Source organism: Anabrus simplex, chromosome 2 (genome assembly GCF_040414725.1).
Source record: "Anabrus simplex isolate iqAnaSimp1 chromosome 2, ASM4041472v1, whole genome shotgun sequence".
In the NCBI taxonomy this organism is placed as follows: domain Eukaryota; kingdom Metazoa; phylum Arthropoda; class Insecta; order Orthoptera; family Tettigoniidae; genus Anabrus; species Anabrus simplex.
In genome coordinates, this window is record NC_090266.1 from 614,869,983 (window position 1) to 614,889,642 (window position 19,660).

Consider the following 19,660-nt stretch of genomic DNA (forward strand, 5'->3'; position numbering starts at 1 on the left):
ATAATACAGATGTTGATTCCCATAGGGAATTTAAAATATTTGTCCTGAATGAGTAAATTTATAATACCAATATAATGGTCCGTTATTGGACATTATAAATTTTCCAGCTAACTCATTCTTGGTTGCCTGCGTTTCGCCCTCGTGTGCCAAGTTAGGCTCATCAGTTGGGACTTGGCACACCACCCAAGACGCAAGGCTAGTGCATACCGTGGAGGCCACTGCATAGGCTACTTGAAGCCACCAGCAGTGCCAATGCACTATGAGAGCTATGTCTCATTTCCAAAAATTGATGCCTGCCTGGCCATCAGATAATACAGATGTTGATTCCCATAGGGAATTTAAAATATTTGTCCTGAATGAGTAAATTTATAATACCAATATAATGGTCCGTTATTGGACATTATAAATTTTCCAGCTAACTCATTCTTGGTTGCCTGCGTTTCGCCCTCGTGTGCCAAGTTAGGCTCATCAGTTGGGACTTGGCACACCACCCAAGACGCAAGGCTAGTGCATACCGTGGAGGCCACTGCATAGGCTACTTGAAGGTACTTTTTCTAGAAGCAACTCCAGCGATAATCGCTCTGCAATAGTCACTCAGCGATCATTGTGGAGGACTCCTCTTCTGAGTATTTCATTTTCCCACATGCGATGATCGCTGAACGACTTTTGCAGAGCGATTATAGCTGGAGTCGGTTCTAGGAAAATGTACCTTATATAAAGTTGCCTGGGTAGTAGCGGGGTTGCTATGGTAACGATTACGTCACTGGCTCTGCTGGCGAAAACCCCTTCGCCCTGTGCCTAACCAGCCATGTGCATTCTTCTGATCTCCGAACAATATCTTTGCTCCAGTATAATTGTATGCAAGGCTGATGAGCCTATGACATCAGAATGAAGAGGGCAAAATAAGCCTTAATTTTATCCTCTGAAGCATCAAGCTGCTTGTCATATTCCTTTTTTCTTATCCGGGTCCAATAATTGTTCCATAGCCCAAATATTTGTTTCCTACGCAAACGACGAATCCATGCAGAATTATCTAAATATTTGTCCCTTGGTTTTCCTGACAGCCCTGGAGAGCCTGTGAAGTGATAAATAATTCGTTGGTTATCACTATTAATAACTCACACCCAATGACTATATTTTGCCTTGTCATGCGGAGCCTTAGGTACGTTTTCACAGTCACTCGTTTCAGATGAACTGTCACTTTCACTTAAAATCTTTTCTTCTCTATTATCATAATCGCCATCACTGTCGTCAAAATTACTGTCTAAAACACTTTCAATTAACTCAGCAATAGCATTGCTGTCACTGGCCTTTTCTGTGCCCGGAACCATGGCAAGGAGACTGACTGACACCTGATGAAATGTTTGTGTTTTCAGAGGCTACAATTGGAGAATAAATAACTGTACAAGCTTTAGAAGGAGAGCTGTAAACAAGCCACATTCCTGTCCTATTCATAGAAGTTTGCATAAGAGAAACCCTTGCAGGGGTGATCAAAATATAAATGAGTACATACGACTCTGCGCGACACGTGAATGTCTCGTCATTTGAACTGAACTGAACAGTGCTCGTTGAACGCATTGCCAAATGAGTCGAGTGGGTTAATTGTGCTGTTAGTGAGGTGGTTAGCGAGTGAAAAATCGAAGAGACAACCACAATGAAACATTGGTCAAGTAATCCACGCTTAATGACTTACGGGAACCATTGAACGTTGAAGAAGATGGTTAGTGAAAGTTGACAGACATCAGGTGAGGCAGTCGCCTCTGATTTCCTAAGTAATACTAATTGTTCGGCCAGCACCACAGCTGTGCATCGACAGTTGAGGATAATGGAGTTCCATGATGAACAGCTGCCTATTCCTTCCATAAACGCTAAGCACAAACTAAAGAATTATGCCATACCCTGTGGCGTCCAGTGGAGAGCTCGGGTGAAACTTTGAGGTGATTTTTATGGAATGAATGTGGCCCTTTCATAATACTGCACAGAAATTTAGATGGAGTAAGGTAGGAGAATATTTTGACTACTTGCATATTGACTACAGTAGAATACTAATTTGACAGTGTCTATACTCTGATTAGCACATTTCCTGCCTAAAAACCAAAGTCTGTGCAATTGCTTGTCTGAACTTTTTTCTTCCTGCTGTACTATGCTGTCTATCTGCATCATTTCTAGTTTTGAGCCATTTTTTATGTACCTCCTTTTTACATTTACAACTTGTGCTATGTGTATCATATGACCAAAATGGGCATTTTCCCCCTATCTTTACTATAGATACTCTTGTATCATTTCTACTGCAGCACCCCTGTATGTTGTCATTCTCTTCCCATATCCAGAACCTGCTTATTGTCAATTCTTTGGAACTATTATCTATTCTATTATCATATCTATTTACTACTGATTATTCTGTATCTTTTACACATTTATCTCTATGCAGACAGACTTTTTTATCAGTATCTTGGACCAAGTAATGCTTAATAATTTCCTAATTTCGTATCATTAAAGAATCCTAAAGAATAAAATTAAAAATAATTTATACATTGCTTTTGAGTTTTCTGAATTCAGAGTCATTTGTTGTGTAGTCTATTATGGATATGGTTCTCCTGCCATCCCATGTGTTGTAGTGTTACGCCCAGTGATTGAATGATGAGTTAGTGACTGCTAATTTCATCCTTGGTTGGAAGTCCAGTTAACAGGTCTCTTCCATAAAAATAAGTAAAGTGATTACTTAATCTGATTAGTAAATACTTTTAAGAATAAGCTATTGCTTGAAATCAGTACCTTTTACTTAAAAGTAAATACTTAACACATCGGAAATGTCAGATGCTGGAGGCACGTCATGGCTTTCCTTCAGGAAACTGTAAATAATGGGCAGAACATGGTTTGTTTCAATGCACCCTCTTCTGGCCGTTGTGTTTTAATATGCACTTACGAAATTTGTAGTTTCCTATGACTCGCAATTCTGTACCTCTTCATCCTGTACATGGAAAATTCATATTAATTGCACTGATTATTTCTATGGGAAATCCTTCATGTATTATACAAAATGAATTTCCAGTATACTGTATTTATATAAAAATTAAGCATTCTGAACCTTTACTAGAAAGAAAAATAAACACTAAAAATAACAAATGTGTTAAGAAGCATACACGAGTGTGCATGAGGAAGCATCTATGTGCATAGGGTACCAGCGTAGTATCCCAAACATGCATGTTTACAAACATGTACATACTTTGGTAACGTTAATGTCTTAATTTTATTTCTGATTTTGTATTGTTTATTTTTTGACCCAATGTTTTTCTTTAATGTTTTTCATATCACAAAGTATTTTCTTGACCTGCAGGGTATTTTATTAGATACCTTCATTAAAACAATCTTTTTTGTTTTCATATAATTTGTAGTATGTAACTTCAATTATTTTTATTATTAATATTAACAATACTGAGAGCCTCCGTGGCTCAGGCAGCAGCGCGCCGGCCTCTCACCGTTGGGTTCTGTGGTTTAAATCCCGGTCACTCCATGTGGGATTTGTGCTGGACAAAGCGGAGGTGGGACAGGTTTTCCTCCGGGTACTCTGGTTTTCCGTCATGTTTCATTCCAGCAACACTCTCCAATTTCATTTCATCTGTCATTCATTAATTATTGCCCCAGATGAGTGCAACAGGCTTTGGCAACCGGCACAATTCCTATCCTCACCGCTAGATGGGGGCTTCATTCATTCCATTCCTGACCCGGTCTAATGACTGGAAACAGGCTGTGGATTTTCATTTTAATTATTAACAATAGTGCATTACATTATTACATAAACTATATTAAGATACATTATGGAATAATTTTAAGGTAATGAAACTGACAGTTTGTACTTTAAGTGTGGTGAGAACCAAGTACACTGCCTTACAAAAGATATTGAAACACCCAGAAGAAATGGTTGTAAATGTAACTTTGTACACGTACACACCATCGGTGGATATGTAAATGATTAGAGTTGGAATTCTGATTGGTAGAATGGCCACCAGAGTGCATTAGTGTTGTTACCATGCCTGGTAGGGTATATAAGGGGCGTGAACAGCGTCAGATGTTGAGTGATCGCTGTCAAGGACATGGAAATGCCATGTATTTGTGTGAGACACCGTTATCAGCACCTGGCAGAGTTTGAAAGGGGCATGATTGTGGGTCTCCATTTGGCCAGCTGGGTGAATCGTGCAATATCCAGATTTGTGGGGCATTTGGATGTGATGTAGGACTGCATGGGAACACAAGGGCAGGCATGCTTGTTTTCAGTGTTTCGGTCGACCACGTCTGACCACCATAGGAGAGGATCGCCGTATTGTGAACCAAGCACATCGTAACCCTTTCGCATCAGTGCCTACAATCGGAGAACAAGTAATGGACTTCCTGCTACATTCTGTGTCATCCCGCACCATTGGTCGGAATCTAGTAGCAGCTAGACTAGGGAATCACCGTCCCATGCATAGGCTACCATTAACACCGCAGCACAAACGGCTGTGTTTGGAGTGGTGCTGTGATTGGGAAGCATTGATTGCTGATAAATGGTATTGCATTGTGTTCAGCGATGAATCGCGGTTCTCCGTGGCAGTGTTACTCCTGACGTCATGGTGTAGGGAGCCATCAGGTATTACTTCAGGTCATGACTGGTAGTGATTGAGGGAACCCTGATGGCATAACCGTACATCACGGACATCTTGCATCCTCATGTGTTACCTGTCATGCGACAGTATCATGGTGCCATTTTTCAACAGGACAAAGCTCGTCCACACACAGCACATGTGTCTATGACCTGTCTGCGTGATGTTGAGGTTCTCCCGTTGCCAGCAAGATCCGCAGATCTGTCCCCGACATAACGTGTCAGATCAGCTCAGACGTAAACTCCATCCCAATGCCAGTATCAAGACCAGTTACAACAGTTGTGGGCCAGCTTGCCTCAGGAGAGGGTACAACAGTTTTATGACACCCTTTCCAACCGAATCAGTGCATGCATCCAGGCCAGAGGGGGTGCAGAGTCATACTGATACGTGATCTCGTACTGCCAAGTTCTTTGTAAATTTGACTTGATTTTGTAATCACTGAAATAACATCACATACCCTCTCAACATGTGAGATTTCATTTAGTTTCCTCATCCCCTTCTGGATGCTTTTAATTTTTTTCTCTGGCAGTGTATTTCCATTGTTTTGTTATGCTTCCTGATGCCTCTGGTATTGGTCACTAGTTTTGAATCCACTTGGACCTTCTTTGCAGTTGTCTTCTAAGCTTTCCTCTGTTAACTCCAAGTCATCTTGTAAACATTTGCTGATGTTGTGTAAAATCACACAGCACTTTTTGGAACCTTTCCTGAATATATCTGGTCTTTGCTGTCCAAAATGTAAAACCTTTGTTTAAGTGTGCAAATACATTTTTCGATATTGAGCGGGTTGGCCACGCGCTTTCTGTGAGCTTGCATTTGGGAGATACATTAGCAGATTTGAATCCCACTGTTGTCGGCAGCCCTAAAGAGGTTTTTCCGTGGTTTCCCATTTTCACACTGGCCAAATGCTGGGGCTGTACTTTAATTAAGACCACGGCCACTTCCTTCACACTCCTAGCCCTTTCCTATTCCATCATTATTATAAGACCTATCTGTGTCGGTGCAACATGACAAATTGTAAAAGGGGAAAGAAAACCTCTTTTCAATTATGACCTCCTTTGAGTTCACTATGTTGAATAATTCTTCACCGAGCTCGATAGCTGCAGTCGCTTAAGTGCGGCCAGTAACCAGTATTCAGGAGACAGTGGGTTCGAACCCCACTGTCGGCAGCCCTGAAGATGGTTTCCCATTTTCACACCAGGCAAATGCTGGGGCTGTACCTTAATTAAGGCCACGGCCACTTCCTTCCACTCCTAGCCCCTTCCTGTCCCATCGTCGCCATAAGACCTATGACTTTAAGTAAGCAGTAATTACCCTGTAGGTATTTGAAACCTCTTTGACCATTTCACTCAAGCCCTATCCATGCTTCGTAAATAAGATCCATTGTTGTGCTTTCCCCATAACGCTATCTGTTATGCTATTTATAGTCCTGCAGATTGATGTATAGTGATCTCCACAATCTTCTGTATCACCTGTCTGGAATCCAGGATAACTCAAAAAATGAAGAAATGTCTCCATCTTTTGGCGTGAACAAAGTGTTCCTCTTTTTTTCACCAACTATTGTCCAAAAATGGTAGATGTTCGACACTGCCGCTTTCAAGATGCAACAAAGTTTGGATTGGCTAGGGCTAAAAATGTTTGTGTCCTTATAACACTTCTTGCTGTGTAAATCCACGAGTCCTGCCTGTCCAAACTGAGATAAGTACAAACTGTATTCCATTACGCTACCTTAAAAATATTTAAGAGCTTACTTCTTGATTTAATACAATACTTGTCTTTATTCAACTGAAATATGAGAGTACTGGATCATTTTTAAGTTGCTACTTACACTTTAAGGCAGTAGTGAAGACTTGAAGTGTGTACTCACCTCAGTAACTAAAATCTTATTTCTATGCAACGAATGTTAAGTAGTTAAGTTATAGCAAGTAAATACAAACACTTATTTTTTTATGCAGGAGACCCAATATTTCTCATTGTTTTTATCTTTCTTATCTTAACCTACATTTTAACCCTTGCATACCTTTCAGTTTTATATCCAATTCTTCCATTGAAATCACCTCAGCACTATTGTATATTATCCGTTAACCTTCACGGCGACGTCACTCGCTGCATAGATAAACTTGTCTACTCTCTCCTCATCTGTTGCTTTACATGGTGATTATTCAGTTCCTGCAGCCAGCAAATCTATCCACATCATTAATTCATTTACATGCCTAATAAAACTTAGGTTGCTTGTCAATGTTTTCTTAATGATCAATCCCACTCTATATTCTACCCTCTCCCTTTTAACTTCGATAAGAATGCCTGATAACCTCCTTCCTCTTCAATTTTAGCTTCTCTTAACTGAATATTGTTCATTCTTAACACGTACAGATGCATTATGTTTGCTGACTCGACCAACTCTACTTTTCTTTTCTGTAACTTCCATTAATATTGATAGTACCTCATCAAATTCCATTTTGTTCATCAAGTTGTCTCCAAGGCACCCTAGCCTGTCAAAGTGAAGGGAACGTGGTCACTCCCTTAAATACAAACCTTGCTAAAATCACCAGAAACATAGTCTGTAAATTTCTGTAAAGTTGTAGTGCTGGCTGTACTTGCACTTAGTGCCTGTGAGAATTTTTCACGCATGAGGTTTTCATAGTGTAACACATTAGCCAATAAGGATGTAACACTCATAAATGTGGTATTTGCCTAAGTCTGTGGATTGGTTACCTAACATCCGTAAAACATTGGTGAGCAACATAGCTTTTGTTTGGAATGTAAAAATATTTATTTTGTGAAAGAGAAATTTAAATTATACCATTATACAGGGTCCATCTGAAATATTTGATGATTTTGCTTTGCTGCTGTGAGAAGACATGTTGCCATGCTCAAAGCACAAGGCACACAGAAGCATTTGTTGTGGAGGCTTATTTCAAAAACAAATAATTTATGTTTCTGGCTCAATGAATATTTTGCTGGCACTTCAAGATTCATATTTCAATGACAGTGTTCCAAGCCTCGATTCCATAAAGCTATTGGTTACAGGCTTTCTAGAAATGGCATCTGCAATAGAAAGGAAATTGCTGGGATGCAAATCAACTGTCAGATCTGAGACAGACAACTTGGTGACAGTATCCTCAGTCTACTACATCAAGACGCTCCATTTTTAAACTGCAGCTGGAAGGACATGCTGTTGAAACCCAGACTGTTTCCAGGAAGGTTGTGCAACATCTCATACAGTGGGAATTTTGTATGGCTATACTGAGAGAATTGTTCCCAGATTGCATCATTTCTGAATGGGGAGATGTTGAATGTCTCAGAATGTGCCCCATTGTATACGACTTGTTACTCTAAGGGTACATTGTTAGGGATGTATCAACATACAACCTGGACAATATGAGACTTGAAGAGAAATATAACAGATGCTGCGGAAGATATTTTACCCACCACATTGCATCATGTGATGGAGAACTTTGGGGGAAAACATTAGATAAATGCATAGACAACAGAGCACACCTAAAAACCACCATTTTAAAAAATTGCCAAGTGTATTGAAAATGCTTTCAGATACAGTGTAATTAAATCACTTGTGGTTAATACTTAAGAAATGTGCATTTTATTTTTTATTGAAAACCGTCTGGTATTTCTGGCGGACCCTGTTATAAGGTAATATTTTTAAAAATACACAGTGTGAGTTTACTGTAGTCACGTCCTAGTTCGGGAACCATGGGCAGCGGCTGAGTAGGCTAGAAAGTGGTCCCGAGAGTCGAGATATCACTGGCTGTGGGATAGGCTTTGGCATCTCGGACTTAATTCTGATTCCTGGCCCTCCTTGTGCTCAGGCAGCCAGGACTAAACCATCTACTGCTGACTAAACCGTTGCATAGATTCTCAGTGGGACTGTGTAAAGTAAAACTGGCCAAATCAGATAAGAGTGTGCACCTGGCTGCATATGTTGGGGCGAGATAACTAGAAAGAGATAGGTGATTATAATGTAGTTTTAACAGTTGTCAAAGGAGGAAGGGTAGAGTGTGAGGTGGGATTGGTCATTAAGAAAATTACAGCATGCAGCTATAGTTTCTGTTAGCCATGTGCAAGGTTTTTTAAGTACCTTTTTGATATAGAAAAAATTTAATTTTTTTAACAATACCTTTTTTTAAACATGTATGCCTGTACCTTAAAGTACTTCTCAACATAAGTTCCAAGCATATTAAGCCCCTTGTCATGTCGTTAAACCAGCTTCTGAATTCCATCCTCATTGAAATCTGCTGCCTGATATGCCAGCCATTGCAGCACAGTCGTTTTCAGGTCATCGTCATAGCGCTTGCCTCCTAAATACTTTTTCAAGTGCAAGAACAACTTGTAGTCACTAGGCAAGAGGTCAGGACTTTAGGAAGGATGGTCAAATTGTTCCCAACCAAATGAAGCGATGAGGTCTTGGGTTCGATTAGCCATGTAAGGTAGCTCATTGTCATGAAGCAAAAGAATCCCCCTTATGAGCATGGCACGCCGTTTGTTTTGGATTGCACAATGGAAATTACGTAAGGTCTCACAATAAGTCTTGGCATTTATTGTATCGCCCCAGTGCAAAAAAAACCCACAAGCAACTCACCCTGCCTATCCCAAAACACAGTGCACATGAGTTTGCAAGCTGAAATTGTTTGCTTGCACTTCACTTTCTTGGGTGATGTTGAGTGTCCCCATTCCATGGGTTGCTGTTTTGATTCTGGTGTAACATAAGCCACCCATGTTTTGTCACTGGTGAAAGTTCAGCTTAGGACCGTATCACCTTCATTACTGTACCATGCAAGGAAAGCCAAACACTGTCTACGTGCTTTTTTGTGCACCTCTGTCAGCATCCTCAGTACCCAGCGTGAGCATAACTTCTGATAATCTAAGCGTCCTGACACAATTTCATTAAAAACACTCCTTGAAATTTCAGGCAGCTCATAACTTAATGACAAAATTGTAAAGTGTCCCACTATGCTTCTCATCATGGACGTTAGTACGACCTTCTTTAATTGCTCTAACCCATTTTCTTACCATTCCTTCCCTCTTAGTGTGTTCTCCATAAATTTCACGTTTTTTGCATTTGGAAAACTAATCGCACTTAGTGGGACCGTTAATTCTCAGAGGCATTTTCAGTATGCACAAACGAATGTAAATACGGGTGAATGCTTCTGTAATGGCATTTGAGGCTAGCCTACAGATATGCATGCTCTGAACAACGACCAAAGGGCTGCGGTGGCAATATTAAAAACAGTACTTTCTTAAAAACCGTGCTTCGTAAATAAATGAAGTATGTAGATTCACAAACTAGAGGAATTAGAACAAGAATCATTTTGATATATTCATCACTTGAGGTAGCAGATGAGTATGAAATAAAAGTTTGATGAAGCACTGAGTGATATCAGCTGCAAGGATGAGATAATGTTAATGAGAGATTTCAATGCGAGAATTGGAGGATCGTCGAAGGGATAGGACAATGCTAATGTGAGAATTGGAAATAGAACTGAAGGATATGAGAAGATGATGGTAAATGTGAGGACGATATGGAAGCTAATGAATAGGAAATGGGAAGCATTTACTTGACTTTTGTGCTAGTATGGAATTAGCAGGTGTGAATTCATTCTTCAGGCATAAGGCTGTTCATCGCTGCACTTGGAAGGGTAGGGGCTCCAGATCTATTGTACACTACATCTTAACAGTCTTTGAATTGAGGAAATCTGTTAAGAATGTGCAGGTATTCTGGGGAATTTTTTATGATTCTGGCTGCTATCTGATCTGCAGTAAACTAAGTATCCTTAGACCTGTGGTGTCATCAGCAAATCTCAAGTTGTTGATCTTGTATCCTCCAATGGAAAACCCTTTGTCCCAGCCATCTAATGTAGTTCTCATTGCATATTCACCATAGAGATTGAAAAGTAACGGTGACAGGATACATCCCTGGGGAACTCCAGCTCTTGTATGATACTGTTGAGACTGTATGTTTTGAATCTTCATAGTGGCTGTATTTTCCTTATACAAGGACTTGAGGAGATCAATCAAATGGAGTGGCAAACCCATGTCATCCAAAATGTTCCTAAGATGGTTCCATTTGACAGTATCGAAGGCTTTTTGGTAGTCAATAAAGCATAGGTATACCGGAATACTGAATTCTCAGCAGCCAGAAAATCCTGAAAGCCTTCAAAACCTTATTGCGGAAGCATGTGAATCCGTAACACCTAGATTGCTACAAAGAGCCCGAATAGCAGTTCAACGGCGTGCTGAAACGTTCATTACTGTAGAAGGCCATCTGTTCGAACACTTACTGTGCTAACAGGCTTTTGCTCAGTCAAGCGGATTCAAACCCCTCGTCTGGCCCTGCTTATAAAACACATCTACATAAGCAGCCCTAATGGCCTAGAACAGTGCCACAATAAATAAATTAATTAATTTAATAACCACGACGTGAGGGCATACAGATACGTTGGCTTTGTGGATGATTCTCGAAGTACAAAATGCGAATAAAATTCACAGGCTCAAGTGGGATTCTAATCCACCTACCAAACGAAGCTGTATTAACAGCATCACACTTAACCTATGACACCACGGCGACTCCAGCGAGTAGTTTTCCAGAAAGCCTACTAGATGGACTTCCACTTCACAAATGCGCACGTGTTGTCTATCAGTATGCCATCGCTTTTAGCATTCATTTTATACCCTACCGAAAGCTCATAATTGGCATGTACTTTTTACATAACCGTATGACAGTTTGATGCATTGTGTAAATGCCTGTCGCACACGGTACATGTTTTTGCAAAGGTAATGGTGCAGCGAGTAATTAAAGGCGATTGTTGCTTGGTATACGGCAAAGGAGAATAGACCATAACGACACCAGTGGCGTTCGGTGGGATGCCTAACAGCATAAAACGCCAGGTGCGGCTGACTCACCCGGTATATACTGGTATATAAAATATATAAGAATATAGTAAAAACTGAATTTTCAGACCTTTTCACATCTTATATTGCAAATATCTCAGAAGTATCACTTTTGCACTTGTGGCCCTCTTCTTCCCGCATGCCTTGTATTGGAATGGGTTTTATGTCAGATTACAAGGAGCAATTATGAGGCAAGACATTTCTTTATACCACCCAGAAAAGTAGACATGTTATTGAAGTAGATAAATGCTATTTCCTGGAAAGACAAAAATCTCCCTGCAAAGTTCTGCATGTGATGTTCATTGTACCTCACATTATTAAGGTTGATAAATTTGTGATTAACGCCCAAGAGACGGAACTTCCACAACTGAGCTGGCTGTCATGGATCATAAGGATATGAAATAGGACAAAATATAATGACTAGTTTCTGTTGAGGGTGAGTACAGAGAATGAATTCATAATAATAGTGTGTATACAATCATCACTAGCAGTTTCCCGCTAGCTCTGCCCGCAATGTACAAAGTAAGGTGTTGTTCGTTACTATCCTCACGAATGTATTTGCAAAGTTTCGAGTTAATGAAATAAAGCACATGATCTGCTGTGGTAATAGAATGTAATATTATGTCAACAAAACACTTGAAAATACATCTCACAAAGAAATTAAATTAGATGTTTCCTTGGAACAACACTATGCACCGAACTGTTAGAAAGTCCACAAATGTACTCATAACTTTTCTCAGAATCTACAGTACCAATTTAAATAGTTATTACCTCAAAAGAAAGAGCTTGATCCACTGTTTGTTTTTAGACCAAAACAAACTGCGTACCTCAATTAGAACGAAAGATATGATTGCTTCAATGAGAAAAAAATGTTGAAGAAATGAAACATCAAATTGAATGTGCACTCATAACTTTCCTCAGAATCAACAAATTTGAATAGTTAAGCGATGAAATGAAAGAGCTTGATCCACTGAGTGTTCTTAGGCCAAAACGAACTCCGTACCTCAATTAGAACCAATGATATAATTGCTTCAAAGAGGAAAAAAAATTTGAAAAAATCTGAGGAAGGCGGAAGTTAAGTGATTTATAGTACCTGGTGACAAATCTGTGCATGAATACCTTTCAGTTTTAAAAAAATGAAGGAAATCGACTGGATAGAATGGCCGGACTGACTGACTTTAGTTTTCATAAATTTTTTAATATATCGAAACCATTGAAATTAACGCAACATCTCCAAACCAAGCATGGCTGTGCATCTGGCAAGCCGATCAACGACTTTCGCAATAAACTCGCTGAACTTCATGTACCAAAGACAGTATTCACGGACAGTGTTACAAGAGGCAAGGAAAATGTAGTTTTAGCACATATCAAGTTTCCCTATTAATTACAAAACATAGCCAACCACACACCATTGGAGAGAAGCTAATACTACTTGCAGCAAATCATATGGTAAAAAATTGGTGAAAAGTATGCAAAACAGTTGGGTACTATATAGTTGTCTGATAACCCTATCAAGTGAAGAATAGAAGAAATTTCAACCGGGCGAGTTGGCCGTGCGCGTAGAGGCGCACGGCTGTGAGCTTGCATCCGGGAGATAGTAGGTTCGAATCCCACTATCGGCAGCCCTGAAGATGGTTTTCCGTGGTTTCCCATTTTCACACCAGGCAAATGCTGGGGCTGTACCTTAATTAAGGCCACGGCCGCTTCCTTCCAACTCCTAGGCCTTTCCTATCCCATCGTCGCCATAAGACCTATCTGTGTCGGTGCGACGTAAAGCCCATAGCAAAAAAAAAAAAAAAATTCAGTAAAAGTGAGAAATATTTTGTCGAAGCGAGTAAAAGCTAGGAAATGCTACGCATTGCAGCTTGACAAATGCACTGATATTTATTTGTTATAATGCAAACGTATTAACTTTCATTTGATGTGCATTTGAAAACGCAATTCGCTGGGATTTGTTCTCTTGTTCTATCTTACCCACACTCGCTAATGCCGAATGTATCTTTGAGGTCCTCAACACGTTCACGACTTAAAATGGACTTAACTGGAAGCAATTTGTTGGATTAACTACTGACAGTGCAAAGGCCTTATCTGGATAATATAAAGGCATAATTGCACACAAGAAGACCTTCGCCCCTTGTGTAATGCAAACGCATTGGCTGCATCCACCGTAAAGCACCAGCAGCTTGTAACATGCTTGCAACATTGGATGATGTGAAAGAAGCTGTGAAAATTATTAATTTCATCAAAACCGAGCTTGATAGCTGCAGTCGCTTAAGTGCGGCCAGTATCCAGTATTCGGGAGATAGTAGGTTCGAACCCCACTGTCGGCAGCCCTGAACATGATTTTCCGTGGTTTCCCATTTTCACACCAGGCAAATGCTGGGGCTGTACCTTAATTAAGGCCACGGATGCTTCCTTCCCAGTCCTAGCCCTTTCCTGTCCCATCGTCGCCATAAGACATATCTGTGTCGGTGCGACGTAAAGCCAATAGCAAAAAAAAAAAAAAGTGTCATCAAAGGCAGGCCTCTAAATACCAGGTTATTGTTGGTGCTGTGAAAGGGGATGGCATGTGTCCATGAACATTTGCTATTACATGCAGGAATTAGGTGGTTGTCTAGAGGTAAAATTTTGACCCGCTTGTTTGAACTAAGGGATGAAGTTAAGATATTTTTTCTTGATGGAATATGCAACTTCAAAGACTTTCTCAATGATTTCTCATGGCTTGCGAGACTTGCTTATTTAGCAGATATATTCAGTCACTTGAATTCAAGTCTGCAAGGAATGCAAGTCACTGTTCACAGCCCCAGACATAATAGATAGAATATATGGGCACACCGAATCAGCAAAATTTGATTCATTTCCAACACTTCATGATTTCCTGTTGGGAGATGAAGAAATATTACCACATAGTTTAAGTGATATAATAGTGATCCACCTACGATCTACAATCAGACAATATTTTCTGCCTCTGGTTGAGAAAATCTCGTGGATTAGAAATCCCTCCTTGGAAACAACATGAACTGTCCACCCTTTAGGAAGATCAACTAGCTGAAGTATCTTGTGACTCTGCTTTGAAGACCCTGCATCGCAATTCCTTATCTCTGATTGATTTCAGGACCCATACACTTCCCTTATACCCTGCAACTTCTAGAAAGGTAGTATTGCTTATAATACTTTCTCTGCTTTCTCACAAATGAAAACTAAGTACAGAAACTGAGTTATGTAGAGACCGATCTTCTGCTTCGAGTGACTATTTTTAAACCAGGTCTAAAACGCTTGGTCTCTTTAAAATATCACCATTCGTCCCATTGAATCAACAATTGTACCAAGTGAATTTTTTCATGGAAGTTTCCAGATCTAGACTGTTGTAATTATTAGCCAACTGTCACATTGTTCTATAATTCTTATGCATTTAGGAAGTATGTTTATGTAAATGAAGCTAAATTAAATTTAAAGTGTAAAAATAAGGAAATATTAGGTCTATTGTATACAAATAATTCAACACGATAACATTACAAAATTCTGTCTTCTGTTTACTGAATTTAGTTTTATGTTCTGTTGCTAGGGGGTCCTTGGACGTGAAATTTGAAGGTTTTTTTTACTCAATTCATTTATAACTGTCAGGTTCTTCAGTCTGTCAAAACTAATTTATGAATAAATCAATATGAAATATACACCAATATTGGTTACGGACCCAAGACATCAAGTGTTCCCAGGAGTTTGTTACTGAGGACATCCATCTAACAACCACATAAAAATGTTTCAGTGAGCTAATTCCTATAGTGTCCTGTGTGTAATTTATAGGTATTGCAAAGCTGAAATGTACTTCGTGCTATTTTATGTTATGAATCTACAAAATAAGTATTCACTGAGAGTTTCACAGGTTAACTAATTTACTCATAAGTCTCATTGCCACCTGAATTGCCAAATAATAAAAATATCAAAGGTGTTCTTTTCAACTTGGTACTCTATTATGAGTATGCAATTCTCTTTTTATGTAATGAGTGATGAATTCCATACCATGTAAACTGCGTTAAAAAATAGAGAAATCAGTTTTTCATTTTGAACATTATTCTCTGTTTCTTATAATTCTTATATACGATAATTATAATTCTTATAATTCTTCTCTTTTTTAAAATGTAAATGAGTTCCCAGATATCTTTTGGGGGATAAGTATTCTGAGCCATTAAAGTCTTAAACTTCTGCCTTGGCTCCTACTTTTATGTGGCAACAGTCCTGGGGCCTGTTCCACGAACAAAATTTGCAACTTTTCAACTTTGCACTTTTTGCATTTTTCATTTCTTGCAAAGTGCAAAGTCTTTCTGTTCCACCATGATCTAGGTTTTACTTTTCAATCTCTTCACAAAGTGAAAAGTCTTTGCGAATGAGTAATCCAATCAAGTTTATTCCATTGGCAAACTGTATAATACTACATGATTTTAATGCTCTATATTTCACGCTGAACTTGACAATATAATTGTAGTACTGGTAGTTTTAAAGTTTTGATTATGGGAAAGGAAGATAATTACAAGAAGCTGGCTGTGCTAGAAAGTTGTTAAAGAAGAACGGGACATCCTTTTTGACAACTTTAAAAATAACCTCTCAAATGATGACAAGCATGAATATAAACGAGAGTACCGTCGACACATCCACAGACAGAAGGAAATCCACCCTTAATTAGAAATTCTGTCGCTTTATTACATGGATTATCAAGCCAGCGTACTATGTTAGAAAATATTTCATTTACTACATCGTCTTTGACTGCTAACAGTTCTGCAAATAATTGATTTTGATGTCCCATGCATTGCTGCTACACCATGCAGCTGGACACCATTTCCGAACCTATGTAAGCTTATAAGAATTTGTTCTTTTATCGGAAAGGGATTTATTTCTTTTTGTTGCAGGTTTCAATAAATGACAGATTATTTCAAGAATATAGTCAGCCTGTGTTGGGGTAACACTAAAACACTCGCGGAATTCCACGGTGAGGTTATGGAAATTAATCCTGTCTTTGTATGTTCTCTTGTTGGATTCTTCATCACTGTCCTCACTTGATGATAACAAAAGCTCTTGTCATAAAAAGTTTATATCACCAAACTAAATTCTGTGCCAACAAACCAGTGTACATACAGTATATTAGCTGAAAAGGGACATCTCTTTGCAAGATTTCTGCAAACTTTTCACTTCATTTCTTAGCACTTTGCATTTCTGTACCAATGGAGGAACATAACAGGCTTGAAAAGTGATAAGATTCCTAACTTTTTACTTTGGAAGCTGAAACTGAAAAGTGATGTTGGAAAAAAATCTGAACTGAAAAGTGAAAAGTTGTTAAGTTTGTTTGTGGAACTGGCCCCAGGTTTTTTTAAAAGTGGTAATATCTAATAAAAACAGTGTAAAAGCAATCTGCGGAAGGGATAATTTATATGAAGCAGTCGTAAAAGTCAAGGAATCTGTAAACTGATGTTGGGTTGTGTGGATACCCTGAAACAGAATACATGATTTTTTAAATATGTAATACTTTCAAGTGATGTAGTGTTTGATTCACATTACTTTCACAGCCATCCTGTTTGAATCTTTCTTCTAATGACACGGAAAGGGCTACTTATGAGTTGATGTTAATGATCATTATGGCTTTGTTTTTTCTCCATAACTGGCATTAGACTTCCTCTGTGTTATTTCTTTTGCTAACTCTTATTACTTTTTCCTTTATATTTTAGTTGATGGAATGTTCTGTCGAACTCTTCAGTCACTTGCTCAACAGAAGCAGCAGCAATTACCAAATTCAACATCGAAGGAACCTAACTTGATGCCTGTGCCTTCTCCTCAACAGATCCAGTATCTTAATACATTTGAAGGCCAAGAATTAACCATTCAGAAACAACCGAATACAAGCTTGAAGGATACTAACATTAGGTCTCCTTCGTAAGTATGATTTATTATGAAAATGTAGAGATATATAATTGAAACCTGTACCTTTTATTTCACTCAACATGTGTTTTAACATTGTGGTTGCTTTCTGGTATTATGGCTGTTTCCTTGTACTGTGGTGATGGGCAAACTAACCCTAGGTCAACCATTGTGCATACTTTTACCTTATTTACACCTAAGCTTACGTGAATGTAGCTGATTATGACTGTAAAGCAGTCTAAACGTGTACTATTATGATTTTATAAAATTGCCAAAGGCAAATAAAGGTATCAATTAGGTGGCTAAATATTTCTTTGATTGTTAGATTGTCATATCGATACGAACATGAAGTAGATAGTTTGTACTGTAATAATGATTCGAAGGTTGTAACTTCGGGCCTTGTTGAAGTTATCATTTTTATTGTGTTATCGTTCTTTAACAGTATAACTGACCAACTCGTTGGCTGAATGGTCAGCATACTGGCCTTCGGTTCAGAGGGTCCCGGGTTCGTTTCCCGGGCAGGTCGGGGATTTTAGCCTTCATTGGTTAGTACCAATGGCCCGGGGGCTGGGTGTTTGTGCTGTCCCCAACATCCCTGCAACTTACACATAACACTATCCTCAACCACAATAACACGCAGTTACGTACACATGGCAGATGCCGCCCACCCTCATCGGAGGGTCTGCCTTACAAGGGCTGCACTCTGCTAGAAATAGCCACATGAAATTATAAATTATAGCAGTATAACTAATATAAATGTTAGGTTTGGAACAATACAGCTGCATATTATTAGTGTTAATTTCTTCTTATATTATTGCATTATTTGTATTATTTATGTTGGAGAACTTGATTCACAGAGTAAAGCTGTTTTACCATAATTATTACAGCTGTGTTCAGATAGGTAGTGAACAATCACAATGGTTTGAGACAAAGAGAGGTGTCCAGCAATGAAGTGCCCTTTCACCACTCTTGTTCATAATAGTAATGGGAAAAATCATAAACTCTGTCAAGGAAATGGACAATAAACAGAATGCCCTGGTACTTCATAAACTCTATCAAGAAAATGGACTATAGACCAAATGACCTGGTACTTGCTGATTATATGCTGTTATGGGAAGAAACAGAATCTGAAGCACAGAAAAACTGACTGAATGAGACAGTATGTTCAATAACTTTGAGCTGAAGATGAGTAAAAAGACTGTAAAAATGACCATCAACAGGGAAGGAGCAAGCTCAAAACTCTTTTTGGAAGGAACCAAATTAGATCGGTTTCTCACTTCAGGTACCTCAGAAACACAGTCTCAAAAGACAACACTGTCAGGCAGGAAATACTCAGCAGGACACAGTAAGTAGTGATGAATGATCAAGTACTTTTATTAATCGAAAAACCTTGGTCAATGCTTGTTCTTTTCTGACCCCGACGCTATTAGTATTAGGTTCTGAGGCCAAGGGATTCTTTCATCTTCATACCTGTCATGGCCCTTGTCGTTCTTTGGCTGATACCTTCATTTGTCAATGTTTTGGACACCTTCCATTTTTTCCCTCTGTTTAGTACACACCTCAAAAGATGTTTTGCACCGCCTGGAGGTTTGGGTTTCTAGGTTGCTGTTTACACCAGGGAATGTATGGGATGTAAATACACACTTTATGTCAAGCATAACTCGCTTGATATAAGGAAAAGGCAAGGACAGGCACAACACAAACACTATCCTTTCGCAACATGCATCTGCGTATCGAACATGGGAATCTGATTCTGCCTCTCAGTATGGTGTTACTCCACCCCGTTCAGTGAAGCATGATTGGACCTGTCGTGGCATGCTGTCCACAAGGTGGTTGAGGCTGTCTTGGTCGATCCTCTCCCACTCTTCAACAGCAGCCCTCTGGAAGTCAATCAGGGTGAGAGCTGGATATGCTCATCGTTGCACTGCCTATTTCAGCATATCCTAGGCATGTTCAATGGTATTCATGTCTGTAGACACCACAGTTCAGTATATCCGATGGATGTGGGTCTTCCTGCGGAAGAGGTTCACAAGATTGGAGCGATGCGGGCATGTGTTGTCATCTTGCAGAACAAATCTGTCACCTAAATTTTGATGTTAGGGTTGATCAGTGGGCCCAAGGATTCTCGTCCGGTATTGTGTACCAGTCATATTGCCTTCTACTACGATGAGTGGTACTCAGTGTCCATATATAATGCCGCTGCAAAACAT

The 19,660-nt window shown here is 39.3% G+C and overlaps 1 protein-coding gene across 2 annotated transcripts in view; it reads left to right on the forward strand.

The window, feature by feature from the left end:
- Window positions 1-19,660, forward strand: part of lgs (legless) — a 381,497-nt gene that overhangs the window by 345,211 nt on the left and 16,626 nt on the right. For both annotated transcript variants that reach the window (XM_067141019.2, XM_067141020.2), the window contains one exon: window positions 17,261-17,465. In XM_067141019.2, coding sequence (XP_066997120.2) covers window positions 17,261-17,465 — 205 coding nt within the window. The remainder of the gene's footprint in view (window positions 1-17,260; window positions 17,466-19,660) is intronic.